This window comes from Cynoglossus semilaevis, chromosome 1 (assembly GCF_000523025.1).
Source record: "Cynoglossus semilaevis isolate Cse_v1.0 chromosome 1, Cse_v1.0, whole genome shotgun sequence".
In the NCBI taxonomy this organism is placed as follows: Eukaryota; Metazoa; Chordata; class Actinopteri; order Pleuronectiformes; family Cynoglossidae; genus Cynoglossus; species Cynoglossus semilaevis.
In genome coordinates, this window is record NC_024307.1 from 25,544,894 (window position 1) to 25,563,818 (window position 18,925).

The 18,925-nt window shown below is 39.2% G+C and overlaps 3 protein-coding genes across 6 annotated transcripts in view; 1 reads left to right on the top strand and 2 right to left on the bottom strand.

Moving 5' to 3' along the window:
- LOC103387201 (eukaryotic translation initiation factor 5A-1) lies at positions 1 to 8,778 on the bottom strand. 4 transcript variants are annotated; one of them, XM_017034349.2, is made up of 6 exons: positions 8,327 to 8,778; positions 6,347 to 6,519; positions 5,993 to 6,097; positions 5,739 to 5,870; positions 3,106 to 3,181; positions 1 to 881 (listed from the first exon to the last, which is right to left on the bottom strand). In XM_017034349.2, the coding sequence occupies exons 2-5, from the start codon at positions 6,512 to 6,514 to the stop codon at positions 3,116 to 3,118; spliced, it is 471 nt and encodes a 156-aa protein (XP_016889838.1). In that variant the 5' UTR covers positions 6,515 to 6,519; positions 8,327 to 8,778; the 3' UTR covers positions 1 to 881; positions 3,106 to 3,115. The 4 variants fall into 4 exon arrangements, with proteins under 4 accessions (XP_016889838.1, XP_008319975.1, XP_008319968.1 ...); XM_008321753.3 differs by lacking the exon at positions 1 to 881 and having other exon boundaries at positions 978 to 3,181; positions 6,347 to 6,558; XM_008321746.3 differs by lacking the exon at positions 1 to 881 and having other exon boundaries at positions 978 to 3,181; positions 6,347 to 6,516; positions 8,327 to 8,777.
- A 2,993-nt stretch (positions 8,779 to 11,771) lies between these two features.
- On the top strand, positions 11,772 to 16,724 carry LOC103387229 (Y-box-binding protein 2-A). The gene is made up of 10 exons (XM_008321776.3): positions 11,772 to 12,087; positions 13,067 to 13,130; positions 13,439 to 13,472; positions 13,799 to 13,888; positions 14,239 to 14,478; positions 14,625 to 14,713; positions 14,813 to 15,014; positions 15,183 to 15,290; positions 15,399 to 15,463; positions 16,110 to 16,724. The coding sequence occupies exons 1-9, from the start codon at positions 12,003 to 12,005 to the stop codon at positions 15,432 to 15,434; spliced, it is 948 nt and encodes a 315-aa protein (XP_008319998.1). The 5' UTR covers positions 11,772 to 12,002; the 3' UTR covers positions 15,435 to 15,463; positions 16,110 to 16,724.
- The window catches only part of LOC103387221 (solute carrier family 2, facilitated glucose transporter member 4), an 8,431-nt gene continuing 6,088 nt past the window's right edge, over positions 16,583 to 18,925 (bottom strand). Inside the window, exons 9-11 of the mRNA XM_008321766.2 lie at positions 18,326 to 18,427; positions 18,030 to 18,233; positions 16,583 to 17,942 (exon numbers count right to left, since the gene is read on the bottom strand). Coding sequence (XP_008319988.1) covers positions 17,712 to 17,942; positions 18,030 to 18,233; positions 18,326 to 18,427 — 537 coding nt within the window. The 3' untranslated portion in view covers positions 16,583 to 17,711. The remainder of the gene's footprint in view (positions 17,943 to 18,029; positions 18,234 to 18,325; positions 18,428 to 18,925) is intronic.

Sequence of the window (18,925 nt, forward strand, 5' to 3'; positions counted from 1 at the left end):
AACAGTTTGTCAACTTTATTTAGACTGTTTTTCGTTTTTGTCATGGAGACATTCTGCAGTTTGGGCTTGTTGTTTTGTGAGCACACAAAGCAAAGATTACCAAACTGCCACAACTTGTCTTCCTACTGCAACGTCACTCAGCTTTTTGAGATGATGCCAAATAACACGTGAGTCATTCATCCAAGCTGTGCTCTGCGTTAAGGCCTGCTCTCTGCAAACAGTATTTTCATTTTTCTTTTTCAGTGTGTAAGGATAGACTGGGGTTTGGTTAAAGGACTTCAAAAAGAAGACAACTGGTTTTGTTTCTCAAATTTTGAGATACAAGCGAGCTGTTGTGAGCCATGTTGGCAACCTTTCTTTGTCAGTTGGTGGAAATTAACAGCAGAAGTCTGTACGTATTGAGAGAGAAAAAAGCCAGAGTACGAAGACAGAACCCTGTACGACAGTCGCAATTGTTGTCTCAACTGAACAAAGCAGACGAAGCCCTTGATAAACTGAGAACAAAGAAAAGGAAAAAAAAAAAAGGATTCAATGCTTCAATGTCACCACATTACTTTTCTCTGATGGTAGGTTCCTACTGAATATTTGTAGACCTACTCAGTTATTAGTGAGAGACCTTCCTCTAAGTGCCTTTTTACATCCAAAAGTCTAGACATTAAATGCTTTGTGTTTTATGTGCATACGTTTTAAATTTTCATTCAGAAATTCCAATTCATTTAGTTGTGACTCCTTAGTTGAGGTTAAAAGGAGAGTCAGAAAATAAAGGCAGGGAGGAGAGACTTTGGAAACCGAAGGTGAATAGAGACAGAATAGTAGGAGGATAGCATTGACAAGGCAACGACTCCTCCTTTTCCCAAGGTCCAGTGCATCTCGTTTTGCCCCTGAAACACAATTACATGGAGGGGAGGAAAGGAGGAGAGAGGGGGAGAAAAAGTCAAAAACCAGAGGAGGACAGAAATAAACACCACAGAAACATATTTAATGAAGCAACTGGTTTAAGCACCCTCTGCAGGGTGTGATCTGCATATACATCAACTTACATTTTCGTATTGCAGAACTGTTTTTCTGCAGCCCACACTTTGTAAGAAATTGCATAAAATGAAAACAATCTGACATGGAAATTTCAACAAAGCTACAAGTTGTTTGTATTTTTCTTAGTGGGAAACCCAGGAATGTTACATTTGGTAAAGATCAGGCTCTGAATAGAAGTAGAACCTACAGAAGAGAAAGAAAAAGAACTACACCAGAGCTTAAAAGACATTATGAACTTCAAGCCTGCATATAACCTGATAATGCTACACAAAAATGTGATCATACACATGGTTTGAATAGTGTTTACAGTAAAGGGAAAACAAAACACAACACATCCAGGGGAATGCAAGTCCACTGTAACATGACTTTCAGTCCAATTAGTAACATTTGTTACATTGAACACAATTCAACATGTAACTTAATTGCAGTAACATATGGAAACAATGGGAATATTCTAAGGATGAATATTTGCAAAACTTTAAGAGGTAAAAAAAAAGCAAATGGTCAAGAAGATAATGATGATAATATTGTGTTGTTAGCAAGCTAATTGTTCCATCTGGACATACAAATACAATCCAATTAAAAGCATCATGGCTAAGGTTAAGAAATCCCCAATCCCAATCATGAAATATGTGAATTTGCTACAGTTAAATAAATGCACCTTGAGAACCTGTTAAGAAAAAAACAAAACCACCACCAATCTCTTTACTCTCACTCATTTCTTCATGATGTCATTTACTGACTTCTAATGCCTCTGTGCCTGCATTGGAGTAGGCATGGAAGGTCCATCAGGGGTTTGTATATAATTTGGACTTTTTTTGGTATTATTTTACACTTTGTATATGATCTGGTTGCCTGGAGTTTTTCACTGTGGCTGGATGGGAGTGAATTGTTTGTGTGTACAGCAACCTGGTCACCTGTGTCCTCACCGGCGCTGCGTCAACGCTGATGATTACACGCACCAGGCCGCCAGCTTATAGCCACCTGCCTGTCGTTGGCACAGCGCCAGATGGTCCGCTTTACCTATGTGGTAATCTTTTGGCTCTTTGAGTTCGTCCATGCTCATCGTCACTTTTTCTGGGATTTTTTTCCGGCCCACCCACAGTTCCTGGTTCGTGTTTTTTTCCCAGGGTGTTGGATCCTTTTACCCCTGACAGCCCTTAAAATATATATATACATTTTTTTATTAGGTGCCCCCTTCACTCCAATGGCATGTCTCATCATTATCAGCATTACCATCATGACTTTCCCGAACCAGAAACCTAGGATTGACCGAACTGTTTGTGACGTGAGCTGTGACACAAGTTTGTACAAGGACAAATGGAGTAAAGCAAGCTGTGAGAGAGGCCAAACACTGGTACCGCAACAGGTTTTAGACTGCACACCATTGCAGACTAAAAAGGAAAATGTCATATAATGGTTTGTGTCAATACTGGGACATCAGTTCAGTTGATCTGTACCTCTAATTTGACCAAAGTGTACATGTAAAAGCACTGATGGATGCATAATCAGTGGGGCTTCGAGATACGAGTTTAATCTGTTCCACAACAGCACTCGTAGGTCAATCCTCTCGTATCTCGATTTTATCCACATTAAAAGTAACTAAAAACCAATTAATTTGTTCCAACCGCCAGAAATATACTATTAAAATAATAATAATTAAGAGGGTTTTTTTTATATTATTGTTATTCAAATGGGTAAAATAACCCAGTGAGGGACAGTGAGGGAGACAGCGCAACAGTGTCGAGGTCACTAAGGTAGAAAAAGGACAGAGTTAGGACTGATTTAGATGATAGAAAGAGAGAGAGAGGAAAATCTTGCAAAAGTTGCTTACTGGTAACCTGGGAAATTTTGTGTAGCTCGTATCTCAAAGCCCCACTGTACATGAAAGTACACACTGACATGGCACATGCTAGTGAACTGTGGTGTAGCACACACTCACATACATGACTTTGCATACTGTAATACACACAAACATTCTCAAGCAGGCTGGGTTTGGATGATAGTTGAGGAGTGTACAGGGGGGTTGGTATGATGCAGCTGATGCCCAATCAGCTGTAGCTCTATAATTACCTGCAACTGTTTATTTACTATTTAGGTTTTTGATACCGATGGCAGCTTCTTCTTCCATTGCATTTAGAACAGTGATCTGAAAGAGTGGAGAAGAGGTGGAAACTGTGTGTTAATGTAAGTGTAGTCAAATTGGCCCATCCATTCATCTTCAACTGCAAGCTGACTTAGTACATAAATGTAGGAACTTGATCTTGTTGTGTTCACATGGTAAAAAAAAGACCCCGAGCTCCTTTTGGTCAACAGTTCCACCTGGGACGAACACAGTACCAAGAGAAAGACTGTCCAAGCTGGGACGCAAACCTGTCACCTTCTTGTTGTGAGGAGAAAAACATTGGAGGAACTGTTTTATCAAAGTAAGCAGTAGTTTTCGCAAACTTAATGTAAGTTTGTTAAAAAGAACAAGTTAAATAAACAGCGGCAACCACAGCTGTGAATATGCAATCTGCATGTACACAGCAGATTGCATATTCTGTTGCTACTGTTGCTACTAGACTTTCAGGAAAATCTAATGAAACCTGCACTTACAGGGATCAATGCTAATTAGCGCTGCAAAAGTACTGATAATAACACACGTCAGACAAAAATGTTGTCTATTCCAAGTTCATCTCTGCAGTTTCTTAAGTGTAGTTGGACAAGATCTATTTCAGGAGCAATGATGCCCATTTGGCTGTTAGCAGGAACAGCACTTTTTAAAAACTTGCTAAAAGTAGTATAGTGTTCCCTCTCTCTAGTTGCGTTCCAGGACCCATCACGAAAAGGGAAAATCCACGAGATCATTTTTTATAGAATTTCTGTATATATTTACCCTTTACGAACCTCCCCCACATTGATATCAACACTCCCTAGACTGTATTACCCTTCCCCCCACACAATTATATGCACAATAGAGTTGAAGAATGGGATGGTAGAATGGAAATATAAGACATACATCTTACGTAAATTGTAGGGGCGGGGCGGAGGTTAGCGCAGGTTAGAGCACGGGAGTGGCGACGCAGCCCCGCCCGCAGGTGAGCGCAATTGGAGTAATCCAGCCTCTCCTTATATTAGTAGGAAATGGTACTGAGAGCGTGAACAGAGGAGTGATACTGGGCAAAACGGACGGACTGTATATGAGAGCTGGGAACAGCGCACATTATTGTAAAGAAAGATAAAGGCTGTTAACTGTCATCTGTGTCAGCGTCTTCGTTTGGGCTCCGTAACAGAAGCCTGAGAAGATACCGAGCGTTTAGGAGGCATCGTGGGGCGTTAAATTAGGGTAAACCTTCACCAAACACAAGAGCACAAACTTTACAGCAACGTACAAGTGGCGGACAGACAAGGGGAGAGGCTGAGAGATGCTACGATGCATGAGCCAATCAGCGTGAGGAACAGAAGAGCGTGCTCAATGCTGTGTTCGAGCTACTCTAGGTAAACGAAGCTACCAGCGATGTCTTTTAGTTTATTTTTGTGCTATATTTTTACTGTTAATTTTTTTAGGTTATGTTTTGTATTATTAAAATAATGAAAATATTGGAAATTAAAAAATATATTTCCCATAAAAAACCGCGATATAGCGAAACTTCCGCGGTACGGATTTTAAAAAATTCCACTTTTTAACATCAGCATTTTAATACAGTAGCGGTTTAATTAAAATATTAAATGTAATATAAATGTAATATGTAATATAAAAATGTGTAATTCTCAAATTTAATGAAAGCAAATAAACCTAAATACTAAAGCTTACTACTGCCGGGAATATTAATGTTATCCTGTTTGTTATATACAAAAAACCCCACAAAATCCTGAGCCACAATCATCAACATTAAAATAGGCAATTTTTGGGTAACAGCAGAAACATGATCAGCACCAAGGAGTGAGGTGAAGGTGAACTGGATTTCACCAGTGTCGGCTGTTAGCGCTGTGTAGCATAAACAGATGTTTACAATAACAAAAGAAATATTATAAAACTGCGTCAATGCACAATAGAATAATTGTCAATGTAATTAATTAATGAGTTGAAGCGATAACGACGTGTACAGTTGCCTAACCCTATGATATGTGTGTATGTGTTTATTTGAATTTGAGTCCAAATGGCAATTATGTTTTTGTGTTGAACAAAAACTTTTTTTTTAATATGGCTTGACCACAGATTATAAATGGACTTAATTCAAAGCATGTGCATGATCACATTCTATCACTACGTCCACTACACCCCCCTCTTTGTCTCCCTCCCTCCCCATCGAATCCTCTAGCTCTTTGACTCAATGGAAAATGTCTTTGTGAACATTTAAGATTTGTATCTGACTAGCCTTGAACTGTGACACTTCAAACTTAAATGTTGCATTTTGATTTATGGCTATTAGTTGACATTCGAGTTTTACCAAGCTGTGTTGGCTTCTTAGGTGAATACTTTACATAGTACAATATCCCAGAGTACATTGTTTTCTGCAGTGAATTCTCTTTGGCATAAGGTAAAAAAAAAAAACATTAGACCCAGCATTTGGTGATAATGCAGTTCTTCAGAGCTTTTGGCAGTGTCATGACTCTCACTCAGCAGCTTATTATCCTTAAGGCAACAGACACTGAATTTGATTCATTTTTACTAGTGGATAGTTGAGTTAACTGCAGCATGGAGTAAGGGTAAAAGCACTGACCATAATCTCCTCTCCACCATCCACCCGACTCTCAATGTCTTTGCCCAGATCTCCCTCTGGGATCTTCAGGTCCTCTCTCACGTCTCCACTGTCCCGAAGCAAGGACAGATAGCCGTCTTGGATCCCAATAAGCTGGGACAACACATAGGACAGGAATACAACATAAATTTGAGTAAACTATTGGGGACAGAACTAGTTTAAAACAACATTGAGAAGTGCTAGGAAGACCTTCTTGGTTCTTTCAGTTGTCTTACCTGGTAGTCCATCCTCTTGATATTAGGGACGTCCATGTTATGTGTGGAGGGACAAATATCTTCATACTTCTTACCAGTAAAGATGTCAATACCAACCAGGTGGACCTGGGGACAAAGATGTCTATCAAATCATCCAATGTGTAAAACACAACATTCACCCTTCAGCGTTAACTAACATACAACAAATACAACAAAGAAGAAACATTTTTCATGAAGATTTCATATTTGGGTCCCCTGTTGAACATCTTTGTCTAGATACTGTGTTCGTCCCCGTTTATTTTCTCTTTAAATCAAGGTAAGTGCAGTCCAAAACTGCTTTCTACACTTTATGTTGAGTTATCCATGTGCACTGACCTTAGCATGGCCGTGCTTGCCAGTTTTGGAGGTGGACATCTCCACGATCTTGCAGGGTCGACCCCTCAGCACAACATGGCCATTTTTGCGCAGGGCAGAGCACTGCATGGGGTAGGTGGCAGATGCACCAGCATCACCTCTTTGGAATTCGATGTCTGCATCTGCCATGGCTGCTGAGAGGCCCAAAGTGTGGAGTGTTATGTTCAAAACAACTGGAAAAACAGCAGCAAGAGCAATTTTTGATTTCGCTATGAAGTTGTCCTTAACCTCCACCCTCACACTTTACTGTTTTGACAGAATAACAAATTGTCTAATACCCAGTTGTTTTAAAAAAATAAAATAAATTCCATTAGGGAAATTAGAACAGTGTCCAATAGGAGTAGGGCCTGGGTGCAAGCATTTTCGGACCCTGAAGCACACCCTGTTACCAGAACTATTTGTGTTCCACTTCCATGGCCTTCACTGATGGTTATGGTCCATTTCTAACATACTGTCAGATGTGATGTATACATACAGGTGTCCAGTCTCCACTGCACTGTCTCTCAACTTATGAAATATGCAGAGGATGTGTACACTCCATCTGATTGTCATCTGGGTTGCCCAATAAAAGGCTGACAGAAGCACACCACTAGACTCACATTTAAGGATACATGTCATTCAAATACAGTCACTGATTATGGATTTTTTATACACAAGTCATTTCTATTTTTTCCTAAATGGCGTTGTGATTACTGCACTTACATAATGTTCTTTCAAGCAAGAAGATCTTAACTAGCCCTGTAAAATAATGATGAATTGAAATTTATGAATCCTTTTCGTAAACATGTTAAGTTGTGCATTTTCTCTGTATTGTTTAACGACATTAACTGTTTTAAAGCCACTACTAGCAACTAAAACATAGATAGATAGATTAAAAAGAATAGCTGCCTTTATATATCAAGAAATAGCTCAACATACAAAAGAGTAATATTTGGCCAAAATTAGATATAGAATTAATAGTATTAAATAAAATCGTTGATATAAATAACAGGCTAATAAAAAGCACCTAACACAACATGTAAAAACACCTGCTTTATCTCAAAATGTTAACATACATATGTATATAATAGTCATAGTATGATTTTATTTATACGGCATATGTATACAAGCTATAATATTCGGAACGTCTTGTGATTAGCCTTGACTGTGTAGCACTGTACACTGCCACGAGTACAATGACAGCCAACAACAAAAGTTTGTCATCGAACTCACAAAATTAAGCATTATTAGTCATATTATAGCCATACGAGCCATACCCACTTAAACAACTCAAAGAGTTCAAGTTGCTGGTTTTGTTTGCCCGTCAACGTGTCTAGTCTACTGAGGACACATTTAAACTGGGCCGTTAATCCGCGCTTAATGACTCATAAATCAAACTTCAAGCTGATGGTTGACGTTATTGAACGTCTACCATATTGTCATTAACAGAGCACTGTGCGTGGAGAGAAGAAAAGAGTCCTACATTTTAAAAGGTAAATATATCTGCAGTGAAAAAGAAGGGAGCAGACCGCGGCCTACTACGTACGCAGGGTGACGCGGCCCGTAGTCTGTAACGTGTAACGGTATATCTGTGTTCCGTATTCCTGCGCTGTGACTCACTGCCTACGGGCCGAGGACTCAGAACAAGTAAAAAACACAGCACATGACTTTAATTACCTCATTTATTTTAAAGCGAACCATACTGTTAATTAGAGTCAATATGTATCCATAAAGTGTCTCCTCCAGCTTAACCCAGCTACCACCGCCACGGCTGACATCCTTACATGACACAGGAGGCTCATAGAAGTCTGGACGAACTACAAGTTCAATCATAGTCACTGGTGATCTAGCTAATTTTCTTTGTTTTTTGCAAAAGACAATCCCACACAATGAAGTAATAAGTTAGCAGCAGCTGTACGTATTGCTTCACCTACTCCTACCGTTTCTTAATACGGAACTTACCTTATTATTGGAGATACAAGCTCTAGTCAACCTCCTCTGCTGTTTCCTCTTATTCGTGCCGTCCGGTTAACTAAAGGGCGGTAGCTGGACTCAGTCTCCTCCTCTGCGCCTTGGTTTAGCCCCCCCTCGTTTAGACAAAGCTACCGCTGCTACTATATTTATTCCACTTTCATTCCACTCGTCCTCGTCAATCTCTCTCTCTTCCTCTTTTCTCTCGTTCCCTCAGAGCCTGGTTTGTGATCCGGATTGCAGATAGCGATCCGGGGCTCACGTAGTGTAAGCCGTCGGCCCGAAAAGAAATGTGAGCTTCCACACTCTGCGCTAACACTAACACTCCTCTATGATTCTCTGTCTCCCTCCCTCGGTCTGTTGCCGGCACTGCACTTCTCTTTCAACCTGTCACTTTAAATGCTAACTGAATGATGATTATGTTGGACTGTAGAAGACCCTAAACTTCAAACTTGCAAAGGTAATTGAATAATAGTCACCCACCTTTGATGTGTTGTTGCCTTTTGTCTTTTGTGTGTCAAGACTGACAGTGTTGTACAGAGTTAGTGAGCAGATAAGATGAACAACCAAGGGTGTAAAGCCAGCAGATAAACTTAGAAAAAGGGTTGAGATAGTTTCGATGTGTACTAAGAAACGGTAGAATATAAAGTCAGAGGATGTTAGAGCAAAAGACAACAACCCTTGAGGGAATTTATGAATGTAGTGAAGGTGGACATGAAAATGTTTATGATGAATCATAGATGACATGACATGACATTATAGAAGAGGACACCAGACATAGAGTGAGAAGGAGGCACATGTTCTGAAGGAGAGAAGCTAAAAGAAGAAAAGAAATCAAAAGAAAAAAAGTGCCTCACTGCTTTCTTCAGTGCAATAGAAAATTATAAGCCTTCATCTCGTCTTGTCGTTATGTTTACCTCTATTCTTTGATTATAACCTCCAATATATTTTTCTATCACTATAAGCAACTCTAAAGTCTAGACTTAAAATTGTACCTGATTTAAAGATGAATTTTTACTAAAATAATATGAAAGATTGCTGAAACTCTTTATGCCAGATATAATCCTTAAATGCAGTTTTCCATTTAGTATGATTCATGATAAACATTAAAAATGCAATTTAGTATGATTCATGATAAACATTAAAAAGAGACAAGGTCTAATCATCCAGTCATTCTCTATTAGCAATACAATAAACAAAACTATTAAATGTGTCCATTTATTCTAGGTAAGATAATAGTAATTATTGTTATGGTTGTGCTTATAATATAAGATGACATGTCAATGTCAAACATTCCATAGTTGTAGTGCATGATGTGCTGTTTTTCTCAATAATGTAAAATTCCATTTTAATTTTTTCTTTAGCTGGCTGGTTGTTTCTTGTCCGTTCTGTATTCACACTAAGCATCTAATTAGATTGCAGTCTCAAGTTAAAATAAATGTGCTGCAAATTCAAAAAGGCTCATCATGAAGGTGAAGCTGCATCTCCTCCTCTCCTCTTGGCTAAGTCCCTGCATCTTAATGTGGTTTTCATGCCAATGGGAATGACATGATGCTTAGTGAATTGGTCCTGCGCTGACGTATTCTCATATAACATGGGCCCCTCAATCCATTCTCTGTCCTGACTTCATCTACTCCAACACATACCTTTGTTAGTGGCGCTTTGGCCCAGAGGCAATGTCTCTGTCATTGGTGTGGAACCCCAGGGTTCACCTCCTGGGCAAATTCAAATCCCAGTTAGGGCGGTTGGTACCTTCCAGTGGACTCACCACCTGCAGGAAGGTTTAGGGCGGTTGGTACGGTGCAGTGTGATTTGGGTGGCGACTGCTGCCCCTGTGACCCGGTAACGGATAAGCGGATGAAAATGGATGGCTGGGCATACCTTTGTAACGGTACAGACCATTTTGGGATGATATACTGTGCTATATATTGTTATAGAAATACTTAAAATTACTGCGGGAAGTTAATACACTGAATCCCTACTGGTATGGTTAAATTAATCAATGTTTGCAATTATTGAAGACTTTAATAATGTTTTGTGCTGACATTGGTTTAAAGAATGAAGCTGAGTATACTCACTGCCATGTCCACTGTGGTTAACAAAAAAAGTATAATCACTGCATTTGTCAAAATAATGTAAATGAAGTATTTCATGGTGCTGTTCAGTGTAAACATTTCTGAGTACAAAGTGTTCTGACGCTAACTGTCCTATTAACTGGCTGTAAAATATGTCCATTTAAAAACGTACACATTTCCTTACTTTCCTGTTCAGAAACAGTCTTCTGTGCACACACTGAATAGCTTTGTTGTAACTTGTTGTTACTAGAGCTGAGGTTAAATTTAGTACTGTGAAACTGGAGTCCTATGACCTACGTGTGAGAGCTGTATTTGAGGCTGTCGTTCATTCCAATTTCCTACATGAATTTGTTGTTCTTTGAATACTTCAAAGAACTAATTTGCAATGCAGTTCACTATATATTTTTCCCAAGAGCAATAAAAAGGTTCAAAGTTAAAAATGGTAATTTTTTGTATTATAATTTTACAGAGCATCAATTGGTCCCTGTCTCTGTATATATTTTTAATTTGAATCTCATTGACTAACTATTACATAGTTTACCATATTACAGTATAAAGTAACATACAGTGTCTATACATCCAGCCATATTTTAGCTGTTTCTATGTTAAATCTCAGATTATCTAGCATATTTTTGCCTTTTTAAGCTATTGTCAGGCTAACATTTAGTTAGCAGAAATAACAAGGCTTAGGCTATCTTTTAGGTACTTCTAAAATAAGTTGTGGTTATAATATGACTAAATTTAACTAGATTATGAGGCATCCCCATCTTTCTGATTTACATCTACTTATCTATGCAGCATCACCTATTTGGCCAAACTATTTAGGTTAAGGTTTAGCCTTTCTATGCTAACTTTTTACTACTCATTTCCGAATTATCAATAATAACTTATCTACTGTTTATTTTATAGTGCAATTTATTTTAAACTACTATCTAATTTATCTTTTGTTTGCTTTTAGTAACCTGATGTTTGAGTGAATATTTCTGAATATATAACAACTATAAGGTACGTATTTTCTAGGTACGTATTATCTACTGGCTAATAATTAGCCAAAGATAACCTACTTCTTGGCATGGCAAAAATGACCAGTAGTTACCTGCCCAAATCTTGGTTGTTTAATTTTAGTAATGTAACCACTTTTACAAAGACTTTTTTATGATAAAAAATGTATATATCACATGAAGAGAAGTTGCAGAATGTGGCTCATCTCGAATAAAGTTTGGACATAGCTGCCTTTAAGGAGAGAAACCAGAAAAGTCAAGTACAAAATTAGCATACAATTAGTTTTCTCTTGAAAAGTACAGTCAATTTAATTTTATAAAGCCTAAATATTCCAAATACATTATAAAAATCAAAATAAACAACCAGACTTCCTTGCCGTCTTTACCTGTTCACCTGTCCATTTCCCTCACAATTGCCCGAGACTCTCATCCAATCAGGAGGCAGCTTATGCACCTGCGAGGACCAATGAGGGCGCGGCCTGAGCCCTGCAGCGGGAGGGGATGTTGGGATAAAAACTTAACCGTGCTCTTCAGAGAAGTTTCGGGACCAGCAGAGGGAGGAGGGGACCAAGAAGTGAACCGACAGCGAGAATGATCGACCCCGAGGTGCAGAGCGCTCCACGGTCGGCAGAGGCTGTGGAGGAGGAGAAGCCGCAGCAGGAGAAGAAAGTGATAGGTAGGTGTAGAGGAATTCACGGTGATTATGAACTTTGGCCCTTGAGTTAAACCGCGTTTAGAGTGTTTTGATTTACTTATATGAAGTCATTAATATGTGTGATCTGGGGCAAATTTAACAAATAAAAGCTGGGCAGAAAAACCCCCCCAAGTCATACGTCGTTGTCTTGGTTCTTGTGTTTTGTTGCGGTCTGGAGAAAAACACGTGCCCCTCACACGGGTCAGCAATCATCTGTGGCAAAAAGAAAATATTTATTCATTATAATCTTATACAAAACGTAGTTGGCGCTACGCCTCTGTACACGGACATTTAACGTGATGAAACTAAGAAAAACTTAAACTAAACCACTTCCTTTTGGCATGTGGAGGCTGTGATCACGTGACTTACATCTACGTATTGGGTCGCGCGCACAGCACAGGTGCAAATCGTTACAAATAAACCAATTCAAACAAATGTCCCTTTTCCCATTGCCCCCCTACGTAGGTTTTATTTATTTATTTATTTGGTAAAATTGTGTCTGGTTCTAGGTGAAATGTCTTGTCTTTTTATCGAGGTATATCTATGGAGACCCTACCCTGCTGACCTGATTTCAAAGTTTGAGCTGTTAATGATTGACAGGAGGCATCGGCCTCCATTGACACGCATAAGATTCACACTTTTACGGCCTGAAAGGCTGTATATGTGATAGGAGTTTAACAGTTAGTCCGTTTTTACATTGAACAATCTCAGTAGCAGTTTGGTTGATGTTTGCTTTTTTTTTTTTTTTTTTTTTAAGGACAGCAAACTAAAGATTTTGCCTTAGGACATTACTGTTTGACACAGCTTGTGAAGATGTTAAGCTCACCATCAAAACAATGAAGAGCTTTGTCAGTTTCCTGCCTTTTATTGACCCAGTAACTTGTTCCAGCGATTTATTAAAAATATGTCTTTAGCACTGGTGGCTGTCAAATGTTAATGTCATGCCCTTCTATTTTTGTAGCCAGTCTAGTTCAAGGCACAGTGAAGTGGTTCAACGTTCGTAATGGCTATGGCTTCATAAACAGGTAAGAGCTACCTTTTAATAATCAGTGAATGGTGTGACTAGAACTGATGATTCATTTGAAGGAGTGTAGTTTTGATTATTTAAACAATAAAAGGATAACAGCACCCCTTGGGCAACTTGTTAGCATCTAGTCCCAGATCACGTGCTCAGGTTGGATGGTTCTTGGATGGTTCTATAAGTTGTAATGGCAGCTTATTAAAAGGACTGAAACTATCTTTGTGCTTGAGCATGTTGTGATGATTTCTAAATCAAAGCAGTAAGGTTCATTTAATAAAATCTAAAGTGTTTTAATTGAATTATTTCTCGCAGAAATGACACCAAAGAAGATGTGTTTGTTCATCAGGTAAGACTAAAGAAACTTCATATCTTAAGATATTTTGAATAGTACATTCAATAGTTGTTTTTTTTTTTTCTGGGCACCAAAATTGTAAACAACTCATTAAATTAGCTTTCTGGGCATCAAAATTGTAAACAACTCATTAAATTAGTTTTTTTTTTTTTAAAAAAAGTTCATTTTAATGAAATCAAATATCCTTTCTACTACTTTTGTACTTTTTTTTTTTTAGAATGTTTCCATTTGTATCTTGAAACATTTTTTGTATTTATTTAAATTTATTTCAAAATTTTATATTTGCATCTCTTTCTCTTAAAATCTGTCTCTCACCTCAGACTGCAATCAAGAAGAACAACCCTAGAAAGTTCCTCCGCAGTGTTGGGGATGGAGAGATTGTCGAGTTTGATGTGATTGAAGCTGCCAAGGTATGACTTACGAAATCCAGTTAATGGTACATGCATTTTAATTAGATTAAAATTTATGAAGAAAGCAATTGCATAATAATTAAATGAATCAAAGCTTTCATTAATTTCATTGACACCAAACATTGGTTTCACTGTTTTTTGTTTTTTATGTCACCAATTGTGACACAACAGCAGAAAAGACAAGGACTAAATGGCATAAAATGTATTGAGTGGGAGATTAGTTGGTTGTTGTGGTTTCTCTTGGTCCTGCTTATAAAGGACAAGTTGTTTCGGTCCATATCCTAATAGAATATGTAATATCTATTATAGTTTGGTTTTGAATTTTCTGAATTCTGTCTCTTGTTCCTCAGGGATCAGAAGCAGCCAACGTGACCGGCCCTGGAGGTGTTCCAGTCAAAGGGAGCCGCTACGCACCCAACAAACGCCGCTTCCGTCGACGGTTCTTCCCTCGTAGCCCTCGACCCGGTGACCAGGACAGACCTGCTGATGGCCAAGTTCCGGCCGAAGGCGAGGTATCAGGGGAGAGCAACGGAACGCGACCACCACAGCGCAGACGCAGGCCCTTCAGACCACGACAGAATATACAAGATGTAAGATGAATCGAGAGGATGAGGTACTGGAGGGAGAAAAATGTGGGAGGAGTGCTGCAGGCCACGGTTTTTGAGGATTTGTAGGACAGAAAATGAAAATGTAAAAAAATGACATTCAATAGGAATGGATTTCATGTTGTTGTCAGGGTGACTCCACAGAACAAAAGAATGGAGAAGCAGAAGGCGAACAAGTGCAGCGGCTGCCACGGCGCAGATTTTGGCGTCCTTATCGGAGGTGACTTTGATGCCATCGTTAAAATATCCTTAAGGATAATTTTATTTCCACTTCCTCATTGTAGAAAATGTTCAACTGTGGCTTTCCATGTATGTGCAGACCGTTCAGGCCTCGGCCAAAATCGGATCAGACTGGAGAGGACCAAGCAGCAGCTCCAGAGCACAGTCAGGAGCAGGAGGAGTTGAAACCAAGGGAGGCCTCCGAAGGCCCACAGACCAATGGAGAAGTCGGTGAGGCTCAGAAACAACGGCGCCAGATGAGACCACGCAGACAAAGAAACTCTGAGTCGTCTGCTTCAAAAGTGAGTTGGGTTGTTTTAGTGATGGACATTGTAGCATTTTGGAAAATATATTAAAAAAAAAAAAAAAATATTGCACGTCAATGTCTATTACAAGATGTATTTTCTAAGTGAAAATTACCCACAATGCAGAGCAATAATGATATAATAATGTTTTTGATTACACTGCAGAATGACACTGAAAAGTCTGCATCAGAACCTGGGACCATGCCTCAGAATTCAAAATCAGCTGACCCAAAGTCTACACCTAAATCTCCTAAAGCACCAAAGTCACCTGAGGTGAGGCGTTAAACTCTTACACTCCCCCCCCCCCCCCCCCCCCCTTTTTTTTTTTTTTTCGCCATCTCATGTTGTATTGATCCAAACTTGGTCTGTTCCTACTTACAGCAGGTCATCCCAGCATCGGCAGAGTCGCATCAATGAGATGACAGTCGTGTGACCCTTGGCAAGAGGTGGGATCCTGGGATAATCTGAGGGTGTCGGGGTTACCTTCTGCACCTTGGCTCACTTTACTAAAGACAGATTGCAGTAGAATTGATGGGTTGTTTAGCTAAAGGCATTTATAGATGAAAGGTGGAATTATTTTTAAAGTGTTAAGTTTGAACCTTTTTTTTTTTTTTTTTAAGGTTTAAAAAATGTTTTGACCAATGTCAAGGGATGTGCACTTCCCTCTTCCACATAATTCCTAGATGTAAGTAAATGGGGAGATTTAGCTAAGTATATTTTGTTTTGGTTTTTGTTTGTTTTTTGTTTTTTTTTTTTACATTAGCTACAAGCACACGATAGTGTTATTTGTTTAAACCTTTCAAATGCACAGAACTGAAAGTGGGTGAACAGGAGATGACCAATGCTGTGACTTGGTCAGATTTCCTGTCATTTGTAACGTTCTCAAACTCACGTCAGTCTTTAAATTAAGTCTTAAAATGGTTCTCGACAATTGAGAAACATTCCAAACACTTTGATCTTTGGGAACTAATCTAGCTCTGATCGTTCATGAATTTTTTTCACTTTAGGTTTTGATAGTTGTCGTTAATGTCCGTCTGTCATCCTCTGTGTCTCTGTATGTTTTATTTCCATCTTTGTCTTGCTCTCTTGTAGGTCCTTGGGTTGGAGGACTGGACCTATTTCAGAACACATGCACTGCTCTCCCCTCTCCACACTCCCCCCATCCTCCAACCCATTTCATCTCACTGTCGTCCCCTCGGACCCTCCCTCCCTCATTTTGTGTTGTTGTCATTCCTCAACTTTCGATGTATGCAGAGGGATGGAATAGGATGAGGAAATGGTTTGCTTGTGGGTGTATTAATAAAATTAGAATTAAGAAATTAAAAAAAAAAAAACATCCTTAAATACTTGCATACATCTGCTTAGAAGCCCAGTTATTCTGTACCCCCTTTTTGAAAACAGTTTTTCTTTGACATTTTGCGCCATCACATTGTGTAAAGGAACCAGCCTTGATTTTTATTTGATATTTTTGGGTTGAAGAGGGGGGAACCAAGCAGATGAGGTTGGTGGTGCATCATGGGAGTCAGTTAAGTTGTTGACACCTTGGCATGTTGAACATGCTACTCCCTTTATTGTCCTTGGTTGAGGATATGTTGAAAATAATCTTTATTTCTGTTTTACTTATTTGTGTATTTGTGTTTTTCTCTGGAGGGGATAATGTGCAATGTTGTTGTGTTAAAGTGCAAATGAATAAATTGTGTTCGCAAATCTCCGCCTTACTCCTTTTCCTTTTTGCACAATAACGGACAACTGCCAAGGCCTCTGGGGTGACATTATTTACATCCTTTAGTTTTCTTGACCACAATATTACAATATTCACTCTTTTATCGCAGCCCCCCTGCCCCTCCCCCCCGCACGTCTTACAATCATTCACTGCGAAAAGAAAACATTAAAGAACAAGCACGTCTTCTGCAGAAGGGCAACGCCTATAAATTTGTTACCTTAGTCTTTCATTCTATTGTTTTTCTAAAAGTTTATCCTAACAAAGCCAAACACTAAAGTGTGTGAAGACCCTGCCCCCTTTTTTTAATAATTATATCTGAAAAACACTATGTACACTGGAAGTAGTAAAATACTTTGTTACATTCACTTTCTAAAGGTTTTTCCACATGCTGTGCAATGACTGGCCTTTTGGGGAAAATAGTTGGAGCAGTTTGGCTTCACCATAACCCTGTTATGGTTATGACAAACAAACAAAAAAAAAAGGAAAATTCTTCTAAAAACCTAAAGAAATTTAAAAACTACCAGAAATCAAACTTAATTAAAACTATAATAATTAAACCATGATTCCTCCCTGGTTGAAGTTTGTGCCTTTTTAGAGCTGTTTAATTCTGCTTCCATAATGTTCCCAGTTTAGATCAAATAAAGGCAAGCATTAACAACTTCATGCCTTTTTGTAGTTTTTATGAATAAAGTGCAGAATATTGTCTTCCTCTTAATTGGACAGTACTTCAAACATCTGAGTTGATGCTTTAAAGCTCACCACACCAGCAGCAGCTACCTCCACAGTAGAGACCCTCCTTGTGTGCATCATACCCTTAAGAGTATCATCTCTCGACCTTTAGATGAAGCGGTTGGCATTCCTTAGACTTCACATTCTCTTACACCTTGGACAAATCAATAAGTTTCAACATGAAATGTTAGATGTCACGAGCATCACAGCAGTTCAAGTTTTACTCTCTCCCTCCAAGCTCTTTAGTTTATGCTTGCTTCTGCCAAGCAGTCCAGCTCTGTGCCTGTCTTATCCATGTCCATGTCCATTCCCATGTCCATGTCCAACATTCCTCCCATTGACTGACGCTGGAAGTTTGCAGAAATCTGGTCAAAGGTCTTTCCCCGTGTTTCTGGTACTTGGAAAAAAGTGAAGATGAGGAAGATGAGAAGTAGAGCTGCAAAGATCAGGAACACGTATGGTCCACAGAGATCCTGGTGTTGAAAAGACACAAAGATATGCATATGTTAATATGACAGCCTTATAGAAAATACACACATCCTGGCAAAGTAAATACTCACAGCAACGTATTGGAAACACATGCCGATGATGAAGTTGGCCGTCCAGTTGGAGCAGCCGGCCACTGCCATCGCAGCCGGCCTCGGACCTTGGGAGAACAGCTCTGCTACGAAGAACCAAGGTATGGGACCTGGGCCCACCTCAAAGAAGGCAACAAATCCAAAGATGGCCAGCATGCTGATGTAGCTCATCGAGGGCACACTGTCCTGTCAGTAGTACAAATGACAGAGGTGAAATGTAGTGTGGCGTCAACAGTGGTACAAAAACAATTCCGGTTTCTCAGCCTGGACAGACTGACCAGTAAAGCCAGAGCTGTTGTCATGACGATGGCACATATGCACATCCCAGCAAGTCCGAGCATGTGGAGCGTCCGTCGGCCCGTCTTCTCTATGAGGAAAAGCTGTGAACAAACGTGTTTCGTTTTAAAACATACAATATGGAATTTACACACACACACAAACTAGGAAACTTTTTGGACCAGAGCATCTCAAGCTTAAAATACCAATTCAATGTCCAGCATGTGTTTGTGGCTTCAACCACAAACCAGAGACACATACATGTACCTGCTGTTATTTGTCAATATACAGAAAGAATATTTGTCATATTTATAGTGATATTGACTTATCTCGATTAATCATGATTAATCGAATAATTATTGGTTAAAATGGCAATTTGTTTTGTTCATTTCTTATTATTTATTAGGTACACATGTCTACTGTAATGCAGTGACTTGATGATTGTTGGTCATTTAGTGAAAGCCCTGCTGGTGACCTCCAACACTGTTGACAATGTTCTGGATTCAAATATGAGGGGAGTATTTCCTCAACTTTTCAGTTATGATATTCACTCTTAGATGACACTGTTGAACAGTAATGGAGACTGACTGTTGGGCTGAGCA

Bases quoted from the DNA above. Each gene is read 5' to 3' on its own strand.
- LOC103387201 (XM_017034349.2), bottom strand. From the start codon at position 6,514: ATGGCAGATGCAGACATCGAATTCCAAAGAGGTGATGCTGGTGCATCT. The intron at 6,098-6,346 runs GTCAGTGCACAT...CTTTGTCCCCAG, and splicing joins GCAAGCACGGCCATGCTAAG to GTCCACCTGGTTGGTATTGA. The intron at 3,182-5,738 runs GTCAGTGCTTTT...CCACTCTTTCAG, and splicing joins ATGGTGGAGAGGAGATTATG to ATCACTGTTCTAAATGCAAT.
- LOC103387229 (XM_008321776.3), top strand. From the start codon at position 12,003: ATGATCGACCCCGAGGTGCAGAGCGCTCCACGGTCGGCAGAGGCTGTG. The intron at 13,131-13,438 runs GTAAGAGCTACC...TATTTCTCGCAG, and splicing joins GGCTATGGCTTCATAAACAG to AAATGACACCAAAGAAGATG. The intron at 15,291-15,398 runs GTGAGGCGTTAA...TCCTACTTACAG, and splicing joins AAGCACCAAAGTCACCTGAG to CAGGTCATCCCAGCATCGGC.